This window comes from Grammomys surdaster, unplaced genomic scaffold (genome assembly GCF_004785775.1).
Source record: "Grammomys surdaster isolate TR1022 unplaced genomic scaffold, NIH_TR_1.0 149, whole genome shotgun sequence".
NCBI classification, from domain to species: Eukaryota; Metazoa; Chordata; class Mammalia; order Rodentia; family Muridae; genus Grammomys; species Grammomys surdaster.
In genome coordinates this window covers 10,572,463-10,596,671 of record NW_021604607.1, presented here as the reverse complement: position 1 = coordinate 10,596,671, position 24,209 = coordinate 10,572,463, and the positions used below count along the sequence as shown (strand labels likewise).

At 42.8% G+C, this 24,209-nt stretch overlaps 1 protein-coding gene and 1 pseudogene across 1 annotated transcript in view; one reads left to right on the top strand and one right to left on the bottom strand.

The window, feature by feature from the left end:
* Positions 1–208: 208 nt before the first annotated feature.
* Positions 209–401, bottom strand: LOC114619213 (annotated as a pseudogene).
* A 9,181-nt stretch (positions 402–9,582) lies between these two features.
* Eml4 (EMAP like 4) overlaps positions 9,583–24,209 on the top strand; it is a 118,998-nt gene continuing 104,371 nt past the window's right edge. Inside the window, exon 1 of the mRNA XM_028765152.1 lies at positions 9,583–9,878. Within this exon, the coding sequence (XP_028620985.1) occupies positions 9,854–9,878 (25 nt within the window). The 5' untranslated portion in view covers positions 9,583–9,853. The remainder of the gene's footprint in view (positions 9,879–24,209) is intronic.

The window sequence follows — 24,209 nt, the reverse complement described above, 5'->3', positions numbered from 1 at the left end:
GTCTCTGTAGTTCTTTCTGCCTTTCAACTAGATAGTGTTATATACTTAGAATTATACAGTATATAATATAGTAGGATCTTTTCACATTAATATGTACTTAAGTCTTCTCCATATGGTTTCACTTATGTGTGTGCGCACATGCATGTTTTCTATACAGCAAGGCTTTATTCATCCTTAGCAATTAGAGAAAGGCAAGCTCAGTGATGCCTTACTTGAGGATGCTGTCATCTTGAGCTTCTGCCAGTTCTCTCTCAGTCCATTTCAGTTCATCTTTTCCTGTGATGCTACCCTTCTCACCTCTGCTGCCTGGGGGGGTTTAGCTAACTATAGGCCAAGCCGAGGACCAGAGCAGAGTATTGGCCAGGCTTGAGGAGGGAAGAGACCTGAACCAGAGACATCATCTTGTCCGTGACTTTCTTGACACTTGTCTATATACTTTTTTGAAACAGAATCCCAAGTGGTCCAGCCTGGCTTCCAATTCACTGTGTAGCTGAGGTTGAGTATGAATCTCTGCTCCTCCTGCCTCTACCTCTCTAATGTTGGGATTACAGGTGTGCAATGCCACACCCAGTATCTGTAGTACGAGGGATTGAACCTATTACTCTAGGCTTGCTAGGCAAGCTCCTAAGTGAGCCGCATCCTCTATGCCCTGTGCCTGCCAGCTCCATGTCTTCTCGTGACTCTGTAGCTCACTTCTTTGCTAGCAATGGTATTTAGTCTGTCCATTCATCCACTGAAGGAGATCTGAGATGTTGCCAAGACTGGAACAATGAGGAACAAACCAGCGGCAAGCATTCTTGCACAGGCATTGTGGGGTGTACTAAGTTTTAAATATTCCTATTCTCATACACAGTTATAGACTTTTATATCTCTGCTTTTGGGAAATGCCTGCCATGATTTTTCATACCAACATTTCTAAATCTGTGGTATGGCCACCATAAAGACCCCAGTTTTGCACTGTATTATGGATAAATGCGATCAGCAGCCCCTTCGCACTGACAGTAACATGTGCTACAACATTAGCCCTGAAGGACCTTGAACTCTTCTGCAGGGACAGCTTCTCATTCTTGATTAGGTAAAGTCCTCTTCACTATGATCTGTGTGTGGGGGGGTCATAGCACATTTTATAGGCTGGTTCATAGGCTGCTGTTGTGGAATGGAGCTTTCAGTTTCAAAATAATCTATACATCGAGCTTGTAGAATAGCATTCAACTCCCTGGAACTCACTCTGTAGACCAGGCTGGCCTCAAACTCAGAAATCCACCTGCCTCTGCCTCCCAAGTGCTGGGATTAAAGGCGTTCGCCACCACTGGCTGGCTCATAGATCCTTCAACACTTCAAGTATCACAGTTTAAATTATAGAAATGCTTTATTTGAAATGTTCATTTACTCAGATGCAAACACACACACACACACACACACACACACACACAGGCACATCACTTTCAAATAATAAAAATAGCAGGGCGGTGGTGAATACAACTTTAATTCCAAGACTTGGGAGGCAAAGGCAGGTGGATCTCTCTGAGTGCAAGGCCAGCCTGATCTACAGAGTTAGTTCTAAGATAGCCAAGGCTATACAAAGAAACCCTATCTTGAAAAAACAACCAACCAACCAAACAAACAAAATAAAAAATTTAAAAATAAAAGGGAAAAGTCCCTTTCTAACTGGGAGGATTCCCTGATGCTCACGATCGGCTGATATAGACTATTCTCAGCCTTATCAAATACACTAAACGGGACAAGCAATGCTGTATGCTGAGGAGGGGAAGTGTGAAAAGCTTTGAGACTGTGTATCTACAGACACGACACATGTGCGTTGCATTTGCATGCACACACCATACAACTACCCTTAAAGAGGATGACCTGATCCAGCTCAAATGATTCATTTTACATCTTGATTTTTAATAAAATTATTTCCAGGCTGCTTAGGAACAATTATTATAACACACTCTTACAAAAAATAATAACTCTATAGGCAGAAATATAACTCTATAACTGCATGTGAAAATAGGAATATTTAAAACTTAGTACACCCCACAATGTCTGCGCAAGGATGCTTGCAGCCGTTTTGTTCCTAATGGCAAACATATTGCTTTATTATACCCACAGGGACCCCGAAGTTACAGCTAACTGCTCTAACAACGCCATGCTGGGTGGGAGGAGATTGCCTCTCCAGTTTGTACTCAAAGAGAATGGTGTCCTGCGCCCACTAGGGAAGCTTTCTGAGCTTGACTTACACCTAGGAAAGATGTAAGGTGAGGGTGGGTACCTCTTCAATCTTAGTGCAGGCCAGGTCTGCGCTCTGCAAACCATTTATTCTTTCCTACAGTTCTGTTGAGATTTGTTCTAAAAGCTGAGATCTTTACTCATAGGCTTCTGATACTTGGAGAATAATTTCAAAGAATATAAAACAAATTATGGTTGTTATTATTTATGACACAGTCAATTTCTGGTTTTTTTTTTTGGTAAGAGTTTGTTATAAGAATTTGATACTGTACTTGATTTTTTGGTTCTTGAATTTAAAATTTGGTATTTGGGGCTGAGGAGACAGCTCAGAGAGTAAACTGCTTGGCCCACAAGAGGATTCTAGAACCCCAGGTAAGAAAACCAGACACCCAAGTTTGACCTCAACATTCACATGCAGGTTTAACCTCAAGAACATGCACCTATAAATACATACATACATACATACATACATACATACATACGGAAATAAAGAGAGGAAGAAAGAAAGAGAGAGAGATAAGAGAGAGGGAGGGAAAAAAGAAGGAAGGAGGGAGGGAAGGAAGGAGGGAGGGAAGGAGGGAAGGAGGGAGAAAGGGAGGGAGGGAGGGAGGGACGGAGGGAGGAAGAAAATAATTTGCTGTTATGAATACTGGATATTCCAAAGATTCTCAATTGAGAAATCTAACAGGGGCTGGAGAGATGGCTTAGCAGCTGAGAGCACTGGCTGACTCTTCCAGAGGACTCGGGTTCAATGCCCAGCACCCACATGGCAGCTCACAATTGTCTGTAACTCCAGTTCCAGGGATCCAAAACAATCACACAGACATACATGTAGGCAAAATCCCAATGAACATAAAATAAAAATAAACGATTTAAAAAGTAAAGGAGAGATACTTGCAGGAGCCTGTGGCCGGGTGGCAGGCTCCCTCCACATCCTCTTGCCTCCTATCCTCGTGTCTTTCCTCACGCCTGCTCTTGATTGCCCAATATAGGAGCTCTTCTAGCTTCTGTACCCAGCCTGTTTCCAGGCCCTGAAAATTTTTTCTTGTAATGATTTCTATGACTTAGCCCCAACTCCCACCCGAAATTTGAATCCCACATTTGAAGCAGTGCACTGGAGACTTCAATTTGGGTATCTGGTTATGAACCAAGTGCAGTCTGTTTAAAACTAAAGGCAGCATTTGTACCACTCAAGGGTTCTCCACTGCAAACAACAGAAACCCACTCTAGCTAACTCAGGCAGAGAATAAACTCACTGAGAGGGTATCAAGTGGCCTGCTCATTGGCAGGAGTTGGAAGAACAGCCACAGGAAGCTGGCAAAAAAACAAAACAAAACAAAAAAAACCCAAAAAACCCATGAAGTCTAGGGCACAGAGAGCATGGCCAACTTCACCTACAGACAGAAGTGGGTGAGGACGCTGCCCTGGTATTTGCTGGTGCTGCTGCCCCCCCCACCTCCATTATTATGAAGACTCCTCACTTTCTCAGTCCCTTTTAAAGCACCATGCCACTCTCTCCAGGCTAAAAGACCTCCCTTATACTATCCAAATAGCTTAGGTCACGTACTTGGGCCTCAGCTGCCAAAGATAACCCTGACTCCCCTCAGCTTCCCACAGAAGGAAATTAATCACTGTATATTTTCGTCTCCATTTTTCCCTTGTCCCTAACTTCCCATTTTCAGTAAATGCTACCACCATTCTTTCCGTAGCCAGGAACCTGGGGACCCTCCTTTATTCCTTCCTTGACTTCAGTTCTGGAGGCCACCAGTCATGCGGGCCAGCAAGGGTTTTGTGGATTATTTTCCTCCGGCCTATTTTCTTCTGGATGTTTCTGCAACTGCTGTCTGTCCTGCAACATCTTGACAAGCCCTACTCAATCCTAATTGGATTCCACACTTCCACTGCCTGCTCTTGTGTATCCACCCACAGGTTAATCTCCACAAAGCAGTTCTTTGATCATACAGTATCTCAAATTGCATTGCTGAGTAGTGCCTCACCTGGGTGTCCACAGGTTTCCAGAAAACCCCAAAGATACACAAAAGGCAAACAGGTGCCTTGGGAAGAACTTGGCCTCCAAAAGCAAACTGATATGGGTTCAAATCTTGATCCCTCCACCCCCCTTTCTAGTTCATATTCTTTCAGATTCCTTTTCTGGGTCTGAAGAGTCCGGATAATAAGATCCATCTCATGGGGCATCTGTAAGTCATCACTTTGAAAGTTTAAATGGCATTACACATTGTATTTAGGTTGCAACATCACCACACAGATGCTTACAATGGACAATATTCAACTTCAGACCTGTCTAGTTCAAGATGGTTGAGTAAGGCTGTCATCACTGTGGTTTCAGCACAGGCAGGTTAGGATCAGCACGTTACATGTTTTTTTTTTTTGGGGGGGGGGCAAAGCAGCAACCTAACCATCATTTATAGCACGGTTCCTAATTTCAAACAACTGACTTACAAATGACCTTTTGAAAATATTTTATTTGCAAGTAGAGAGCTTCCTGTGTTATTATCTTTGAGAATTAAATCCCCCCAATTGGCTGCTTTCCATCCCAACATTGCTGTTTAAAAGTATTTCCTTGTAGAATTTTAATTTTGTAAAAGGCTGCTTGTGATTTCCCTAAGGGCCAAAGAGTTAGTGTGTCTGATGGACACCTGAAAATTATTAGCTATTATCTCTAAGGCTTGCCCAACGTCTATTAAAATGGTGAAGCTCAAAAGTTGATTCTCTAACAGACAAGTTTGGTTGTTGGTTCAACACGTTCAGACCCCATTCCTCAGCATCACTGTTAAGTCAGCACTGGGAGAAGCTCCATAGCCCCAGGAGATTCTCTTCCTTGAGCTTGTCAGAGATGGTACCACTGGGATTGCCAAAATTAGGTTTAGTTGGTGTCATTTATTTATTCATGAATCCCTGAAACAATCCCCAACCCCGTGTGAAGCAAGGCTGGCAAGCCACAGGATAGATTTCAGTGCTCACCAAGACCTTACTACACCGTTAATCTCTTCCTTTGGAAAGTCTTCCTTTGGGAAGTCTTAGGAGAAAGACAACACTCAAGTGCTGGGATCAAAGGTATGCGTAGAAGGCCTGGCAAAGTCTGCTTTCTCAACCATTTCTTATTCTCTTACTCTGAGATCCATCTGTCTCTGCCTCCTGAGTGCTGGGACCAAAGGCACATGCCACTGCTTGGGGGCTGGGGGGAGGTAGTGCTAGTTTTTTATGTGGGTTCTGAGACTTGAACTCAAGTCCCCAGGCTTACACGGCAAACGCTGTGCCCTACCCATTGAGCCTACCATACCCTACCCATTGAGACTGAGGTTCTGCATTTACTCTACACCTACTGTAGGGTGACGGGCTTTCAGGAAGTGCAGATACACTGTTCAGGGGTGGGAAAACACAGCCTAAGATGTGGGAGATCAAAGTTGGGGTTCCTTGACTCCTGGGCATCCAGGCACTGCTGGAAACCTTGCAGAGGAGTCAGGAACAGAGAGTGGGGAGTCCACAGGCCTATAATGAGGAGCCTGGAGCAGGGGGTGGGGTAGCTTAACAGTGATTGTCTGGGAGTGTGGAGGGGCCTTCTGCAGAGACTTAGATGGCAGGGCTACGTAGACAAAGGCTTTCTCTATGCTCCCTATGGTGGTTCTTGATGAGAGAGACAGTCCTTGGTTCCAAACTATTTATTGATTGTTCATCGTGGAAAATGGATACATACCACCTCCTCAGGGTGGATCAGAGATTAAATACCTTTTGCAGGAAGGAATGTCCTTATTGACTAACTCTCAGGGCCTCTAGATACCTCATTAGTCTGGAGAACTCTATTTGATCTATGTGACCACAGGTCATGTTTCTGTGTAGGGAGTGTGGTCATGTGACAGGGACCTGGTCAGAAGCAGGCAAAGCTGCACCATCCTCTGATATGAGGTTCTGGGGTTTCCAAACTGCTCAGTCTTACCAAGTCTCCTGTTACGGTCTACTGCCCCCCAGGAGACTACCTTACCCACTGAGACTACTCTACTTACTGAGACTACCCTACCCACTGGGACTTCCCTACCCACTGGGATTTCCTTACCCACTGAGACTTCCCGACCCACTGAGACTACCCTACCCACTGGGACTTCCCTACCCACTGGGATTTCCTTACCCACTGAGACTTCCCGACCCATTGAGACTACCCTACCTATCTCCTGAGCCTTTATTTGTCATCGTTCTGAGTTTTTATTCATTTTTCCTGTCTCAGCTTTTTTTTTTTTTAAACTCTTTTGGTTGGTTTTAATAAATCTGGATTACTTAGGTAAAAAGAACCAACGCAGACAGATTTATCATGAAATTCCCAATGCTTGAGCTTCAGATCTCTTCACCCCTTGCCTCCAATTTTCCTGTGTGTTTGTCTTGGTTTTGAAGATAGGATTGATTACAGGGTCCCTTTTTGTTCAGGCTAGCATTAGACTTGCTATGTATGTGGAGATGACCCTGGCCTTCAGATTTTCCTGACTCAGCCTCCAGGTGCTGAGGTGAGCACAGTATGCCCTGCAGCGTGAGTCTGTCCTGCGTGTGTAGGAAGGAGCATCTTTCGATCACAGGCTCCCTAGTCACGTAGTCCACTCTGGCAGGAACTGTTGGAATAAGGAGATACCTGGAGCAACTAGCTTCACACAGAGTTGGGGGTATGTTTAATTTTAGGCTTAGTGACCCTCTCAAACCGCCATCCTACAAACATGGAGCAGGTAATGCAGTTTGTTGAGTCAAGTCGGCAGTTTGTAAAGGACTCGATTCCTCTGGTTAAAAGATGCATCAAACCCAACAGAGAAGAATTCCAGAAGCTCGCCATGGCCACAGTGATAGGATCTGCTGTCATGGGCTTCATTGGCTTCTCTGTGAAACTGATCCATACCCCTATTAACAACATTATTGAGGTGGCTGAGTCTTTTCTCATCATGGGATGAGTGAACCAATGAGGGGGTGACAAGCTCATGAAGCAAAACGTTGCCTGGATGCTTTGTGTTTTTGTTTCTTTCCATCTTCCTACGAGTTTTTTTTATTTCTAAATTAAAATAATTTCAAAATAAGCACTTTTTCCATAACAAAAAAAAATTTTAGGCTTAGTGACATATTCCACACAGACCACGGCCATTTGCACTGAATCACTGCCGGCTACTTTTATTTAGCATTAGATTCTGGGAGTGCTCCTGTGGGCCACTGCAGAGTCACCTGGCATCCTGTCATAGAGTTTCAGGGCTAGAGGTTAGAACACGATATGGACATATGGCTGGCCCTGGTAGTATGTGAGGAGTGTGGGAGGAACAAGGATTGCAACACACAAAGCCAGAAGGGGAAGGTCCTTGCAGTCATCAGATAAGTACATTGTAAGTGGAGAATTTGGCTTTCATTGATGTCAAGCCAAATAGACATTTGTCTCCTGTCAGGAATACACTCAGTAATGCAGCGCTGTAGAATTTTAAACATATGATACATTGTGTTTTTCTTTTTAAAATGAAATTAATCAGAATGCCTCTAGCAATTATATATATATAAAATCTCCTTACTATAAGTGCGAAGTCAAGTTCACTTCAATTATCGAAAACTTAAAAATTAGTTCACCATGCTAGAAGAAAACCTTACTTATTTTCCTCTCCTTTTAATTAAACATTTTTTAAAAGCCAATGCTAGGTTTTCGTTTGTTGTGTTCGTACATGTGTGTGCCAGTTCCTCATGAGCTTGGTTTATGAGATGGAACCTCTCTGTGGAGCTGTCTGTGGAGGCTGGCTTGCCAGGAAGCCCTGAGGTTCAGTTTGTCTCTGCCATCCCAGACCCGGGATTATAAGTGTACGTCAGTACACTTCCCATACTTGCATGGAAAACACTTTACTGACTGCCCTCTCTCAGCCTTGCTATGTCCTATTTATAACACTGACCTCCTAGGGTTGCTGTGTTTACTTAAGTTTTTCAATAGGATTTGGTTTGTTTGCTGTTTCCAGAGCTGGGAATCAAACCCAGTACCTCACATTTACTAAGCACAAGCTGTCACTGAGGTACACCCCCAGGCCCTTAGGAAAGATTTTTAAAGAGGCATCAAAGGAGAGAGGTATACTTCAAGGATGTTCAATAATCCTTTCAACTATTTAATTCTGAAAACTGTTCATCATAACAGTCACTGTCTCCCAGTTCTTCTCTCCTCCCTTCAGTTTGTGCCTGTGAACTACAACTCTATCAACAGACATTCTTATTTTTTTCCTAACCTAGCTTTTTTAAAAGGTATATTCAATTTAGTCTCTGAGACACCTTACAGTTTTTTGTTACTCTAATCTGCACAACCTTCAACCTAGAAGGGACTGAAACTGTTCAGATGTCTTTGTAAGGAAGGAGGGTAGGGTTAGAGGGTTGAAGAAGATGGGATGTGTTTTGGTCTAGCTCTTGAATTTGCAAATAAATTAAAGGAAGGCCTAAATTAGGTATAGATTTGAGCCTAGAACTCAGGTTTATTTAAAAACTAATACTAGGGGCTGGAGAGATGGCTCAGCGGTTAAGAGCACTGACTGCTCTTCCAGAGGTCCTGAGTTCAAATCCCAGCAACCACATGGTGGCTCACAACCATCCATAATGAGATTGGATGCCCTATTCTGGTGTGTCCGAAGACAGCGACAGTGTACTCATTAAACAAACAAACAAAAAACTAATAGTAGTCTATGCTATAGTTTCCTGATAGGCTATCCAGTGGCTTTGCACCCTTATGGGAAGAACAAAAAGCGAGTAAGACAAGCCAGCCTTTTAGGTGCACTTCCACCAGGTTCCATGACTTTGGGCAGACTAGATACTCAAGAGCCAGTGTCTTTCCTGTGTAAGATGAAGTCTTTTCATCCAGCATTAACATTGCTTGCTTGTGCTGTGTCCTAGAACCTGCGGTTGTGGCATACCGTGGTCACGAGCAGGTCAAAAAGTCTTGTCTCTACTTATAATTCCTCACCCGACGACGAGAGGAGAGGGGAACCCCAGGAAGGGGAATCCCTCTTCTCACTTGTTTGCCTCCTGACTGTTCTTCTCGGATTGACATCTCCCTTCAGAAGAACTCTAGAACTGTACTCGGCGGGGTCCCCAGAAGAAGAGACCCCCACTATGCACGTCAGGGTCCTAGCAGCAGGATACCCACGAGCACCAGACCCAGTTTCGGGCTGGAGAACACTGGCTGCGAATCCAGCCAGGAACAGCAGCCAGTAGTCTCCTAACTGTTGACTGCGGCTGCCGAGGCCGGGCAGAGGGAGGGCCGGGTCGCGAGAAGCCCCGCCTCGTGCATCACGTGGGGGGCGGGATCGGAAGCGTGACGGCGTGCGCGGGGGCGGAGCCGTGGCTGCGCGCGGGCGCGGGGGCGGGGCGCGGCGCTCACTGCTGCGGCTTGGGAGAGAGAGGCCGGGCAGGCGGCGGGCGGCGCGAGGCGCAGCTCTCAACCTGATTGACCGACTGACCCTCGAGCTGACGGGCTGACCGGCGGACGGCGGAGGCGGGAGTCAGAAGCCGCGCCGGGCGACGCTGAGAACGATCGCGTCAGGTTCCGCGGCCGCCGCTCGGTCGGTGTGCTGAATGAAGCGCCCGCCCCGCTGAGCTCCGAGTCCGGCGCGTTCCCCGCAAGATGGACGGTTTCGCCGGCAGCCTCGGTGAGTCCGGCAGCGGGCTCGCGCCCCTCGTGCGTAACCCGGGACCCCGGCTTCCTGCGCGCGCGCCGCGGGCCCTGCTCTCCGGCTGCCCCTGCGGGTGGCCGCCGCTCCCGGCACATGGTCCCCGGGAGGCTGCAGCCCCGTCGCCGCCTCCGGGACGGGCGGCCCCTCCCCCCATGCAGCACTCTCCTCCAGACCCTCCTTTCTTCCCAGAGCCCCCTTCAGTGCGGGGGGCCCTCCTTCCCCTCAGCGACCCTCCAGCCACTGCTACGTCCCTCGCGGTACACTTAGCGCCTTCCTCCGACCCCCGTTAAAGTCGGGGCACCCCTTCATCAAATACAGAGTCTCAAGAGTACATCTCTCCACTTAAACGGAATTGTAGGCAAGATTGGGGAAGCCTTTCCTCAGAGAGTAGGAATCTCCAGTCCCATTTCTGGATTGGATTCACCCCTCTAAGTCTTTATATCTGGAGATTTATTAAGTAGTTCTCAGTAACTGACAACTTCCCTCCACTTCTCTGAACGTTTTGCAGTGGTGGAGAGCGTATCATTTATTTACTCAATACAGGAAAGGAAGAGGTGCATCTGTCTTGGGGGACCCTCTATAAGAGTGAAAGCAGAAGTATGTACTCCATGCACGCTGGAGAGAAGTAATCCTGTCCAATGAACCCGTAAGAGGGGACCTCAATCGGGAAAGAAAGGATTCTCCATTTTTGGAATATGCTGTCTTTGTGGAGTGGAGAGAAAGGGATAGGTTATTCGGTTGGATGAAGTGTCTTCTCAGTGTTCCATTTGACCTGAGTACAGGTGGTAAATGTTGTGACTGGCCTGAGGAACAGGAGGACTCCAGGGTAATCAGTACCTGTGTCTAGAATGGCCATTCTTTGAGGCCACTGGAATCCAGATACTGTAGAGATTGAGCTTTAAGTGTTCTGGTGAGAGAAGTGATTCTGCTTTGGCTGACGCTGCGGTTCTGTGATACCTGCGGCTGGATTTGATTTGTATATTTGACTATTTTATGTGGTAGCAGCCTGTAGTCAGATGCTTTTCTTTTCCATTTCTTGATAATAAATCTCTTAGTTAATGTTCACTGATCAGCAAACCATCTGGCACTAAGCCAGATTTTAATATGCCCACACAAGGTTGGGATTAGATGGATTTTTTTTAAAGTAAAGTTAAAAAGTAAATAGAAGCGCATCAGGTTCTTACAGTTGTTAAATAGTAAAGGCACAGTTTTGGTTTTGACTTTCTTGAGAGAAAAAAATCATTGTTATACTGCTTTGAGAATGGAAATCCTGAAATAGGAGCAGTGCATTGTGGTTCTTTTCTCCAAAGACACCTGTTGTCCATTATCTAACCTTTGATGGCTTGTAATTACTTACATGGTGAGTGAAGTTACTTCCTTCTTGGGCTCCTTTTAGGGAGGCATTAACTCTTCATTTGTTCTTTTTAGTTTTGTGACTGGGTTCATTCCTCAGTTCCTGTTGGCTGGAAGACTGGCCTGTGTGTCGGCTAACATGCAGATTGGGTATCTTTGCGGGGGCTGTCGTAATCTCTGTATGCAATGGGATCTTTAGCTTGTTAGTTCTGAGGAATTCTGGAGGGCTTGCGGAAGCCCCTGTGTTTTGAAAGTGCTTTTTCACCAATTGAAGCACTTAAGTTAAATTTGAAAGTGTGTATGCCTTGTTAAACAAGTTTATCCCTTAACTAATCCAGTAGAGACAACAGAAAGAGTTACAATCAGGAAAACAAATCCCATTTTTATGTCATATTAAAGATGCATAATGTTGGACTTTAAACATTGATTTCACACCATCTTTTGTGATCCTAACATCAGCTATCTTTTGACTGGTATGTGATGAAAGTTTGCCCTTCTTAAGATTTGGTGTTGAGCTGGCTGTGCCTGTGTCAGCTGAAGGACAGGGATGGTTTTTGTCTCCTTTCTGGAGTTGCCTTCGATGAAGAGACTTTGTAGCAGGAGTTGTGCTTTCTCTTTCTGTCGCTTTCTATGAGTAAAACTAGGCCCCATCTTAATTGAAACCTTAAAGGGTTGGGAGTGGGGGAGGGGAGCCTGTATATTTTACTAGTAGCCTTTAAGCCGAGCAGAGGTTCTTGCCAAATTGCTTGTCTCTGTTCCCTGCAGTTCATTAGCCGGGAGCTTAGAGTTACATTGATCTTTATTTTATCATCAAGAGAGCCATTAGTGTAAAAGAAAGCACTTATGTGTAGACGTCTTTTTTTAACTAAAGAATTCAAAACATGTGAAATTCTTCTGGGCTAACATATTGAAAGCATTTTTTTCTCAAGGAAGTGGATGCTTACATCTCACATAGTAGAGAGGTTCTTGGAAAATTGTGAATAGACTACATTTTCATAAGCAAGAAAAAAAATTCAGTGCTTGTATCAGCAGAATGATTCTGTAAAAGCTGATTATTTAAGGGAATCCAAACTCAAACCATGCCTGTGGTCAGAGCGATTAGATAAGAAAAGCATGCATTTTATAAGATACCTATACAGGGGTTTTGGGAACCAGAGATAGGAGTGTTAGATGATTACCCATTTTGATGCCATGTTGAAGTTATTTCTTGTGTTACCCTGGTTTTTTACAATAAAAGCTACTAAAGGCTCCTTCTACTCTGCACCTGATGAGTTCCAGGTAGTGTGTCGGTTCACGCTTGTACTAGTTACATAGTATCTCCTGCTGTCTTTCAGTCTGTACTTTAGGGTCATCTGAAAGGCAGCTCTAGGGAAACAGGTTTTTAGAGTTACCCCACGCTACTTTGGTGTGTTGACACCACATCTCAGTATGAGCATACACACAACATGTCTCAAGAGTATGTATCTTAAACTTCAGGTGTGTTTGCAAAAGCAGGAAACTTCGATAAATGGGGTTGGATACATTTTATGCTTAGTCTTTTTTTTTTTTTTTTTTTTTTAGCATCCTTTTCTTATTCCAGGTTTTAAGCCAGTTTTGGTTGTTGTTTTGTGTTGTGTTGTTTGGTGGTAGTGGTTGTTGGTCTTAAAACCCTACCCTTGAGACAGGATCTTAACTATGTAGTCCAGGCTGCCTTGAACTTGTTCTGCTGTCAGCATCCCAAGTGCTAGATTACACACCCTGGGATAATATATTTTTTTTTGGTAATAAGAGTTTTAATTTTAATATATTTAATATATTTATTTTGGGATTAGCCTAAATGTGAATGTTTGCTTTTTTGTTTTGTTTTGTTTTGTTTTTCAAGACAGGGTTTCTTTGTGTAGCCCTGGCTATCCTGGAACTCACTCTGTAGACCAGGCTGGCCTTGAACTCAGAAATCCACCTGCCTCTGCCTCCCAAGGAATGTATGCATTTTAAAGAAAGTATAAACTTAATCATGCCAGTTTACAATGTAAAATTCAAGGTATAATACATGAAGGCTATTATGTGTAAGAAATAACATTTTCTCATGCATCCTGGTCTGGCTGGTCTGTGTCTACCTCCTGAGCATGTGTCAGTATAATGTTTATAGGTGCTCCTTGGTTTATGGAGTACTGAAGGCTGAACCATGGCTTTGTAAATGGTAGGCAAGCACTCTACCAACTGAACTATATTCTCAGCGTAAATTTTGCTTTCTTTAAAGGAACCATACAGGACTTCATTTTTATATTTCTGAACAGGTTCTAACATAGCCCAGGGTGAGCTTGAACTCACTTCATTGCTGAGGTTGTCCTTGAACTGTTGATCCCCTGTCTTTACCTCCAGAGTTTTGGCATTATAGGAGTGTTCCACTACACCAAGCCCTTTTAAAGTTTTTAAAGTATATTTGTAAGACAAACTCATGCTACGTTGTCTTGAACTCTTGGGCTCAAGCCACCCTTCTGCCTGAGCTGCTTCAGTAAATAGGACTACTGGCACATGCCAGCATGCCTGCCTGATTTTCAATACTAATTGAGCTTCAAACATCCTTTAAATATTCAGTAAGCCTTTTTCTTTCCTTTCATGTAACCATTTGGGTTTTTTCCTAAACAATTTAATATCCTATTGGTTGTCTTGAAGGACTCAAGATAGCCGTAAGTAGGCCTGGGGTGATGGTTCAGTAGATTGCTTGCTGGATAGGAGTTCAGTTCTCCAGCATTCATCTAAATGTATGGGTGTGGCGGTGAGCCTGTAATTCTACCATACATACTATCTAGTTCTTGATTCAGCAGCAAGTGATGAGGAAAGATGCCTGATGTCAGCATCAGGCCCTCCCTCATATGTACCTACACACACACTTACACCCATATATACTTGAGCATGCAAACATACCACACACACTAGCACATGCAAGAAGATAATTATATGTAACATGTACAATGTGAATAGTAACTCACATGTAGGTACAATATCTACAGCATGTGTGTGCTAGATTATTACTAAATGTGTGTAGGTAATGCCATAGGTGGACCACCAGCTCTATGCTTCTTACCCTTAAAGAAAGGACAAGAAACTGCCGGGCGTTGGTGGCGCACGCCTTTAATCCCAGCACTTGGGAGGCAGAGGCAGGTAGATTTCTGAGTTTGAGGCCAGCCTGGTCTATAGAGTGAGTTCCAGGACAGCCGGGGCTACACAGAGAAACCCTGTCTCGAAAATAAAAACAAAAACAAGAAAGGACAAGAAAGGCACATGTTTTTGTCTTTTAAGAAATAACTGCTGACTTTAGGCATCTAGAAATGTTTATTAAGTGTAGGAAAATACCAGGGATATATCTGAATTAGATATAGAAAAACTATCTTAATGAGAGCTCATATCTATATTATGTAAAACCTCACCATTTGATCATAGGAAGTTTGAAAACATTTTGATATTTAAATAGATGGATCATAAGACCTTGTAATAGTTGAAGCTACTCACTGCTACTGTCTGCTACTGTCTCAGTGTGGCAGATTCCCAGGACGTTGTGAGTCTTCCTGCCTGTTATGTTACCTCTCATTTTGTAGTTCTGGGTGCCTTAAGTTAGGATAACACCTTAACATATTATTGTCTTGTAGTTTACAAACTCCCTTTATTCTTTAAAATCTGTATGGTGCTGCGGGGCGCCGCCTCGCCGAAAAGGAGAACGCCACGCTCAGGATTCTTCTGACAGCAGTTTTATTGTTACAGCTCTTTTAGTGTTACAGCTCTCTTAGATGGTAGTGTTACAGCTCTCTTAGATGGTAGTGTTACAGCTCTCTTAGATGGTAGTGAGGCGAGGGACGCCAAGCCCCAAAAGCTTGTGGCTTATATAGAGCTTTAGGAGACGTGCCACACACTCATTGGCTCTTATGATGTCGCCAAATTAGCATACTGGTTTTCGAGCCTTGCGCAGGCGCACATTCAAGCAAGGCTCGCAAGAAGAACCAGGAAGCAGGAAACCGGCGCCATCTTGCAATGGCGGACGCGGCTCCTAACATGGTGGTCTTAAGGTCTAAATTGTTACCCCTTTGTAGTTGGAATTGAGGTTCAGAGAGTCTGAAGTTATTTCTAAAGCTATATGAATAAAGCTATATGAATAAAGGTGTATGGATAAAGCTATATGAACAGAGTGTTTTCTTTTGAGAAAGGGTTAGCTCAGAGAATTCGTGTTCATGTTAAACAGTAAAACATTTGCAGAAAAGAAGGATAAGTTATAATCATACATCCTGTATGTGTGCAGCTGAGTTAACAGGCTGGTGTATTTTGTTTTGTAAGCCTTTTCCTATGCCCAGAATTTTAACATTGAAATTACAGTTTCATCTCATTTTCCTCACTGGCACACAGCCTTTTAAAAACAAAAACAAAAGGATAACAACAAACCAAACCAAATCAACCAAACCAAAGAGAACCCTGAGCTCGCTTCATCTGATGGAGTCCAGGGTTCTTTCCCTCTTCTTAGTGGCTTCTTTTTGAGACAGGGTCTTGTTGCGTAGCCTAGACTGTCCATGAACTGGCTCTCTCCTTAGCCTTCCTAGTATGGGCACTATGGGCATGGGCCTTGTCACTCACCTGCCCCATTAGTGGCTCCTCAAACCTCATACAAACATCAAATATAAAACAATCAAATCTGGAATCTTTTTAAAATCAGGTTTTCCTTTCAAAATGATTGACTTTTGAAGCCTCTTAATCGGTTTTTGTAGACTCATACTGTTAAAGCACTCTACTTTGTTTCTTATAAAATGACAGTTTTGTAAAGTTAAACACTTGAAATTTAGACTTTGCCCTTGGTTGATGAGTGTTTAGATAATGAAAACACTGTATTTGCATTTTATGTGGAATAGCAGTGAAGGCTCTGCAGCGGTTTTTGAAATCATAGACAAGAATGCTAAGTCACTGGCCATCTTATAAATGCTACATTGAAGTTATGAATTATTTAAATGTGTGTGTTTTTACATGAAATACTTAATCACCCAGACTTTCAGTCACAGAATGTTTGATTACTTGCCATTCCCTGTCCCCTGCCAAATTAAAAATGTCTTTGAAGGCATACAATTTGTGTCATTACTTCTTATCTCACCCCCTCACCCCCACCCCCTTTAAAAAAGAGACAGGCTCTCATGTAGCCCAGGCTAGCCTCAAACTTGCAATATAACTGAGGCTGGCCTCAAACTACTAATGTACTTGCTTCTACCTCCTAGATGCTGGGATTATAGGTGTGTGCCACTGTATCCAACTTCTTTGTTTTTGCCAGTTATTTTTTTTTTCTTAGTACTAGAGGATTGGACCTAGGGTCACATGCATAGTAGGCAAGTGACCTGCCACTGAGCTGCATCTTCAGCTGCCTCCTCTTCTTCCCCCTCCCCCCCTCCTCCCCCTCCTCCTGTTCCTCCTCCTCCTCCTCTTTCTGTGTGCTTCTTTGTTTGTTTTTTTCAAGACAGGGTTAATCTGTGTGTTCCTGAAACTCATGTTGTAGAACAGGTGGGCCTCAAACCCAGAAATCCCTCTGCCCTGTGAGTGCTTGGATTAAAGGTGTTCACCACAATGCTCAGTGTTTGTTACTTTTTCTTATTCTTTGGTTTTCTTTTCTATCACCATGATTCAAACATTTGTTATTCTATACTTGGATTGTATTAAATTTGATTAAGTCAGATAAAGAATTCTGGTCCAGGTTCTGGGATGATGCTTTGAAGTGCAGGTCATGTGTATGACCTGGTTTTTTTTTGTTTTTGTTTTTGTTTTTGGAGACAGGGTTTCTCTGTGTAGTCCTGGCTATCCTGGAACTCACTCTGTAGACCAGGCTGGCCTTGAACTCAGAAATCCGCCTGCCTCTGCCTCCCAAGTGCTGGGATTAAAGGCGTGCGCCACCACTGCCCACGTGTATGACCTGTTAATTGATTCTGAAATCAATTTATTAATGATCAAGACCAACATTTGAAAAGACTAAGGCAGGAGGGAAGATTATCAGACGCTAGTTCTCCACATGGTAATGAGCGGAGCTTTACATTTCAGCTGTGTTGTTGACTTAGACTGTACTATAAACATCTGTGGAAAACCTTTTGTGGAACTTTACATTTCAGTTGTGTTGTTGACTTAGACTGAAGTGTAAACTTCTGTGGAAAACGTTTTGTGAGGCAAACATTTTTGGTGGTTAAGTCTGTCTGTGAGAGAGGAGGTAGGAATGCTGACCTGAAAATGAGTGAGCACTACAGGTTACAATGAGTAGTGTGCTATCACTTTAAAACTTCTGGGTGGAGTGAAGGAAGACAAATTTGGTGCATTATTATATGATTTTATAAAATTGGTAGATAGGATATGATAATTTACTTTGTCTAATGATTCTTTGACTTGTAAAAGGGTTTAGATTTACCATCTATTTTAGCTTTAAAAAATATTTAAAGTTTTTAGTTATATGTATGTGGGGCGGGGCGGGGGGTTGGGGGAGAAGGTAAGTGCATGCGAGTGCAAGTGTCTGAAAGGCCAGAAGCCAACACCAGGTCACCTGCAGCTAGAGGTACAGGCAGTTGGAGCCTGCTTATATGGGTGCTGGGAACTAAACTGGGGTCCCCTGCAAGAATAGTATGTTCTCAACCCTTGAGCCATTTCTTCAGCACCCACTTTAGCTTTTTAAATGGAATTGTGTGCCTTGATTCACTGATTAAATAGTTCTGAATAGAATCTGTCACTTTTCAATGTCCAACTCAAGTTTCTTTGTCTGTATCCAGGAGTCTGGTCCTGGTTCTTTAGTCTGTCTTCCTAAAAGTGGTGAATTTGTACTAAATACCTAAAGCATATGGGGCTGTACTCAAAAGCTGAAGCCTGTTTAATTGAAAATGTTGTTTCTCCCCATGAGTAAATCATGTGATTATTTTGAGACTGTACCAAGAATCAGTGAGACCAAATAAGACAGGAACCAATAGCTCACCAACCTAGAAGGGATGTGGTGAAAGCAGGATGTCTGATGGCCTCACATTTCTCCTATTGTGTGCTTAGGAGTGGCAAGGGGGAAACTAGTAACTGCACAAAGTCAGACGCCACCATGAACGCACAGTCAGAACATTGTGTGCTTTAGCTTTTCTGCCTCCACCGTGAGTGAATAGTCTGAATCTAATTAGAAAAAACTTTGAAAGTGTATGTGTACACACACACACACACACACACACACTTTATAGTTTTTGGAAATGGATGGTCTGTGTTAAAGGAGACTAAAGAAACAATGGACTTTTTTTTTTAAAGATTTATTCATTTATTTCATGCATGTGAATATGCTGTCACTGTCTCCAGACATACCAAAAGAAAGCATCGGATGCCCATTACAGATGGTTGTGAGCCGCCATGTGGTTCCTGGGAATTGAACTCAGGACCTCTGGACCTCTTAACCACTGAGCCATCTCTCCATCCCCTGGACTATGTTTTTGAGAGAAAAATACAATGAATATTATTGATTTCAATACTGGAGTTTACGTGGTAGAAGAAATTAAAATATTAGTATATCAATGTTTAGCTTACTAACATTGTGTCTGGAGATTTTTTTTTTTTTTTGAGATATTTTTATTCTTAGGAAATAGACACTATAGTTGGTAGGGAGAAAGGACCATGTTTTCTGTAACTTGCTCTTGTTTGTGGCAGGGTTCACTGTGTATCTTAGGCTGAGCTGAAACTCACTGTATAGCCCACACTGCCATAGTCCTGTCTCAGCCTCGGAGTGCTGGGAACAGGTATGTACTACCACACCTACTGTGTCTAACTTTTCAATGGTTCATTTAAAAATTTACATGTTAAAAAAAATTTACATGTTTTATAATATATACATATGTAAAAAAATCAAACATATACAGATATTCAGACAGACAGTGTTAGCTGTGAGTAAATTTGGTAAGAGCCATATGGGTGGTGGTCTGTTTTGTTTTTTTTATTACTACTGCTTTTGCAGATTTTCTGTGACCTTGGCATTTTCCAATACAGAGTTTTAAAAAATTGTATAAACTTTGCACTATATTCCACAATGTGTAGTAGCATTTAAAAAATATGGAACTAGCTGTGTCTCAGAAATTCCAGGGCAAAGCCTTGAGATAGAGCTGCCTATAAGAATGTTGTCTGTGTGTATATCATGTGGCTTCTTTGTATCCCTAGGCCTCACTTTGAGAAATATGCCTCTGGGTCAGAGGCTGCTGCAGTTCAGACTTAGCAGACAGACATTTTATGTTTTGTTCAGCCCTTTGGGTATTTCAAAAATTGAGAAATTGGGACTGGAGAGACTGTTTAGCCATTAAGAACACTGTTACCTCCTGCAGAGGACCTGGATTTGATTCCCAGTACCCAAATGGCTATTTACAATTGTCTATAGCTCCAGTTCCAGGGGTCCTGACACACTCTTTTGACCACTGTAGGCACCAGGCAAGTTTCTGAGCTGATGCCCATCACCCTCCGAACATGTTTTATTTCTGTGAGCCAAGGTCACTACTCTTTAGCCATAGTACACCCAACAATATTGGGGACCAGTCTTGGTGATCCAGTTTGCCTTGTGCTCTTCCTGCTCCAGTCCTGGAGTGACCATCATTTCAAGGAGACTTAGTAATCTTTGTGGAGAATGGTATCTAAAGGTCAGCTTTGTTGTAGCTGTACAAATAGCTATCAGCACAGAGTAGTCAGAGGTAATGAGTGTGCTTGTGGTGGGAAGATGAATTTACACCTGTGATTGCTTTTTTATAACTGGATAGGGCTCATTTTAGTTTTCTTTTTTTTTTTTTTAATATTTATTTATTTATTGTATTAATGAGTACACTGTAGCTGTCTTCAGACACACCAGAAGAGGGCATCCAATCTCATTACGGATGGTTGTGAGCCACCATGTGGTTGCTGGGATTTGAACTCAGGACCTCTGGAAGAGCAGTCAGTGCTCTTAACCGCTGAGCCATCTCTCCAGCCCCTCATTTTAGTTTTCTTAACGTACTTGTAACACAATTTTCCAAATTATGAGGAATCTGGTCTTCAGTTTGCTTAAGCAATCTTTTGTCTGCTATTTTCTCACCAGCTCCCAGTTTAACTCTTTTGTGTAGACATCTTCCTCTCCTTTGGGCTTCAGCATGAGAGGGCTGGGGCCTTTTTCATTCACCTGGATGTTGACATCTGCACAGACCTTTGACACCCTTTCCTGGACTACTCTTGCCTGAATGTCTTCTTTCTGCACCTCTTTTACTCTTTCTCGGTAACATTAGGACTGGCAAGGTTTGTTTTGAGACAGGGACCCATGTACTCAGGCTGATCTTGAATTCATGATCCTCCCAAGTATTGGAATTACAGACATGCATCACCACTCCTGGATATTTCAAAATGGTTTTTTACTAACCTGTGTTAAATAACACATAATGGGTTTCATTATGACATTTCCATACATTGTACTGTATATTTTTATCACGTTCACAGATTTCCCCCCACTCTTTCCACTTCCCCTTTCCAAGTAGGCTTCCTTCTATTTTTATCTTTGTGTGTGTGTGGGGGGGTACCTAATGAATTCAGTAGAATTTATAGGAGCATAGACACTTTACTAGAAGCTACACAGTTCCTGTGAGTTCAAGACTTAGACAGCCATGCCATGCCTAGGAGTCAGCATTCCACATCACTGCCTGGCTCACCCATCTCTTGCATTCTTTCTGCCCTTTGTGCAGTGTTCCTTGTGCCTTAGAGAAGGTAGATGTCTTGTTCATGGCTAGATATTCAGCAGTCATTCATCCTCAGTCTGCTGATGACTGCAAAAAACTGTTCTGACTAAAGTGATCTGTGGGCATAAACATAGTTATTTAGAAGGCAATTTGATGGGCACATCATGGTTGTTTAGGAAAACAATATCAGCAGCTTCTCCTAGGGCCTATGATTTTCCCAGCTATGGCCAAATACACATGAATTCCCTCCTGTGGGGTAGTGCCAAGCCCAGTAAGAAAACACTTAGTTGTCCCCATAGACTTGACACTCTTGTCCCAGTAGGCCCATTCTGCCTGGTGGTGGTACTGAGGCACACAAGGTCCACAGATAAGTGAGACTATAGGTGACAGTTCCCAGCAGCTTGTGTCATAGGTTTAGCACTGTGAAGGCTAGCCAACACAGACCAGGTGAAGAGCCTAGTCACCATATTCTCTTTATTCTCTGCAACTAAGAAGTGTGGGATCTTTAGCAGTAGGGATTTGCTATCTAGTTCTAGGGGGAGACCAACAAATGGCAGTTGACAATGTTATTTTAGGGCACCTCAGGGACCCTGTGATCAACAATTCGTGTGTGTGTGTGTGTGTGTGTGTGCGCACACACGCACGCACGCACCTTCACACATTTCTGTTACATGCATGTGACAGCTAGAGGTCAGCATTGGGTGTTCCTCTATTCTCCACCTTGCTACACCTATACACACTTGTCATTGTGCACATGTGGAGGTTAGAGCACATCTTATGGAAGCTTATTCTCTCCTTTCACTATGTAGGTTTCAGAAATCAAACTCAGGTTTTCAGGCTTATTGGCAGGCATTTTATTCACCAAGCCAACTTCCTTGCATCGTGTTTTGAGGTAGGGTCTCACTGAACCCAGGACTTTTTGGGTTGGTAGCTCATTGATTGAACTAGGCTGGCCAGCAAGCTCCAGGGATCTCTGTAGTCTTCCTCTGATCCCTGACCAGTGTTGGGCTTGCAGATGTGTATACCATGTCTAGCCTTTACACGAGTGCTAGGAATCTGAACTCAGATCCTCAGGTGTGTGTGACAAGCACGTCACTGATTAATGCCTCTCCCCTTGCTGCTACAGAGTGAGTTCCAGGACAGCCAGGGCTACACAGAGAAATCCTGTCTCAAAAATCCAAACCAAAAAAAAAAAAAAGGTCTTACTCTTCAAATACAGTCACACTTTAAACTTCTGTGGAATAGCACTTAGTTGAGGACATAATTCAGTCAGTCCACAACAACGTGTGTGTGTGTGTGTGTGTGTGTGTAATGCAAATAAATAAGATTTAGGAGAAAGTTTGAATTATACCATTTCAAGTAGTCACTTTTGATGTATATTTTAATAACTGCATGATATTTTGGATCATGAGTATAAATTAGTTTGAAAGTATTTGCTGTCAGTGGGAAGACATTCTGGATGTGTAGTTGTTACTATCTCATTTCTATATTTAAACAGTGAACACTTATCTGTGAACTTGCTGTGGATAGCTAATATGTGAGGGAGATTGGGTAAAAAAAATACACATGTCAATAATTTTTCCTCCTTAAAATACTGTGGTTGTCTTTCCTTAGGAAGTATAAATAGACCCTTCAATGTACAGTATTCCAATGTTTGGGCATTTTGTTATCTTCAGTTGTATGTATCAAATGTAATTTAACTTTAGATGATTGAGGTGGCTGTTATCAGTGCAAGGCATAATTCTTGTGATAATACAGTGGTTCCTTCTGGAGCTGTTTGTGTAGCTTGTGTCCGTCATACAATAAATGTATTAAGATGGTTAAATTATTACTCATGGTCTTATTGCTTATCATTTAATGCTAGTGTTCTGTCCTACTCTTTTTATTTGAAAAACTTAATTTGAGTTTACATGTCTTAAAAAATACTGTTTTTTTTAATCAGACCTAAAATTTAATGGTAATTTCTTTAGATATATTCAGATCTGTGATTGTCTGTCTGTTGGCATTTTGGGTTTGTTTTGTTTTATTTTGTTTTGTTGATACAGGTTCTTTTCCTGGCTAGTCTGGAACAGCTGTGTATTCTAGGCTAGACTCAAACTCAAGGCTTTCCTCAGATGCTCGGATTATAGGCCTGTGCCACTACTTCAGACTGTGATTCTCTTGAATACCATTTTACAATGGTTTATATTTAAGAACCATACATTACATTTCATTGCTAGCTCTCTTTATTCTATATATGTTTCCCTCCATAGTTTGTTAAAGAAGTTGTCTTTTCTTCTGTAGACTTTAGCACACAAGTGTTAGAACCACCTTTTGGTGGTTTCTAACATGTCTCTTTGTTTTCTATGTATCTTTTAGAATAAAAACTCACAGATTTTTATGTATTTGTCATATTTTAATCTACATACATTTTCTTTCTTTTTAGACAAAACAACCCCCCCCCCCAAAAAAAAAAAACAACCAACAAATTATGGGAACATCCTCAAACTGCCTCCTGAATTTTGACCATAATGGTTTCCCTTGCTTTCGGATGTGACAGAATGTTCTTGCAGTGGTTTGAATGTGAATGTCCCTGAGAGGGTCAAATACTTGAACATTTGGTCCCCAGTTGATAGCACTGTTTGGGAAGATTTAGGAGATATGGCCTTGTTGGAGAAGGTGTCCCCTCGGACTTTGAGAGGTAAAAGCCTCATGATATTTCCAGCTTTCTGCTTCCTGCTTGCATTTAAGGATGTGAGCTCTCAGCTTTCTGCTTCCTTCCGCCTTGCGTCCTTCGACCTGCTGCTCACACTCCCTCTGGAACCTCACCCTTTCTTCTGTGAGGTTCTTTGGTCATGATATTTTATCATAGTAACAGAAAAGCACCGAATACAGTTCCCAGCATCTCTTTTATATGTTCCAGTCTACTTCTGAAATCAGCTATTTCTCCAGTAAATTGAGTGTTCTTTTTTAAAATACAGACATGGTATACTTGAGTCTAGAGGTGGGTATTGCTATTGGATCACTGTTCTTGATTTTCCCCTTTTTATTTAGACTTAAATTTTTTTTAATAAATCTATTTATTTACTTATTCTCATTCTTTCTCCTTCTCTTCCCTCCGTCCCTCCCTCCCCTCCCTCCGTCCCTCCCTCCCTCCCTCCCCTTCTCTCTCTCTCTCCCTCTCTCCTTCTCTCTCCCCCCTCTCTTCCCCTTCTCCCTCCCTCCCTCCCTCCCTCCTCTTCCCTCCGTCCCTCCCTCCCCTCCCTCCGTCCCTCCCTCCCTC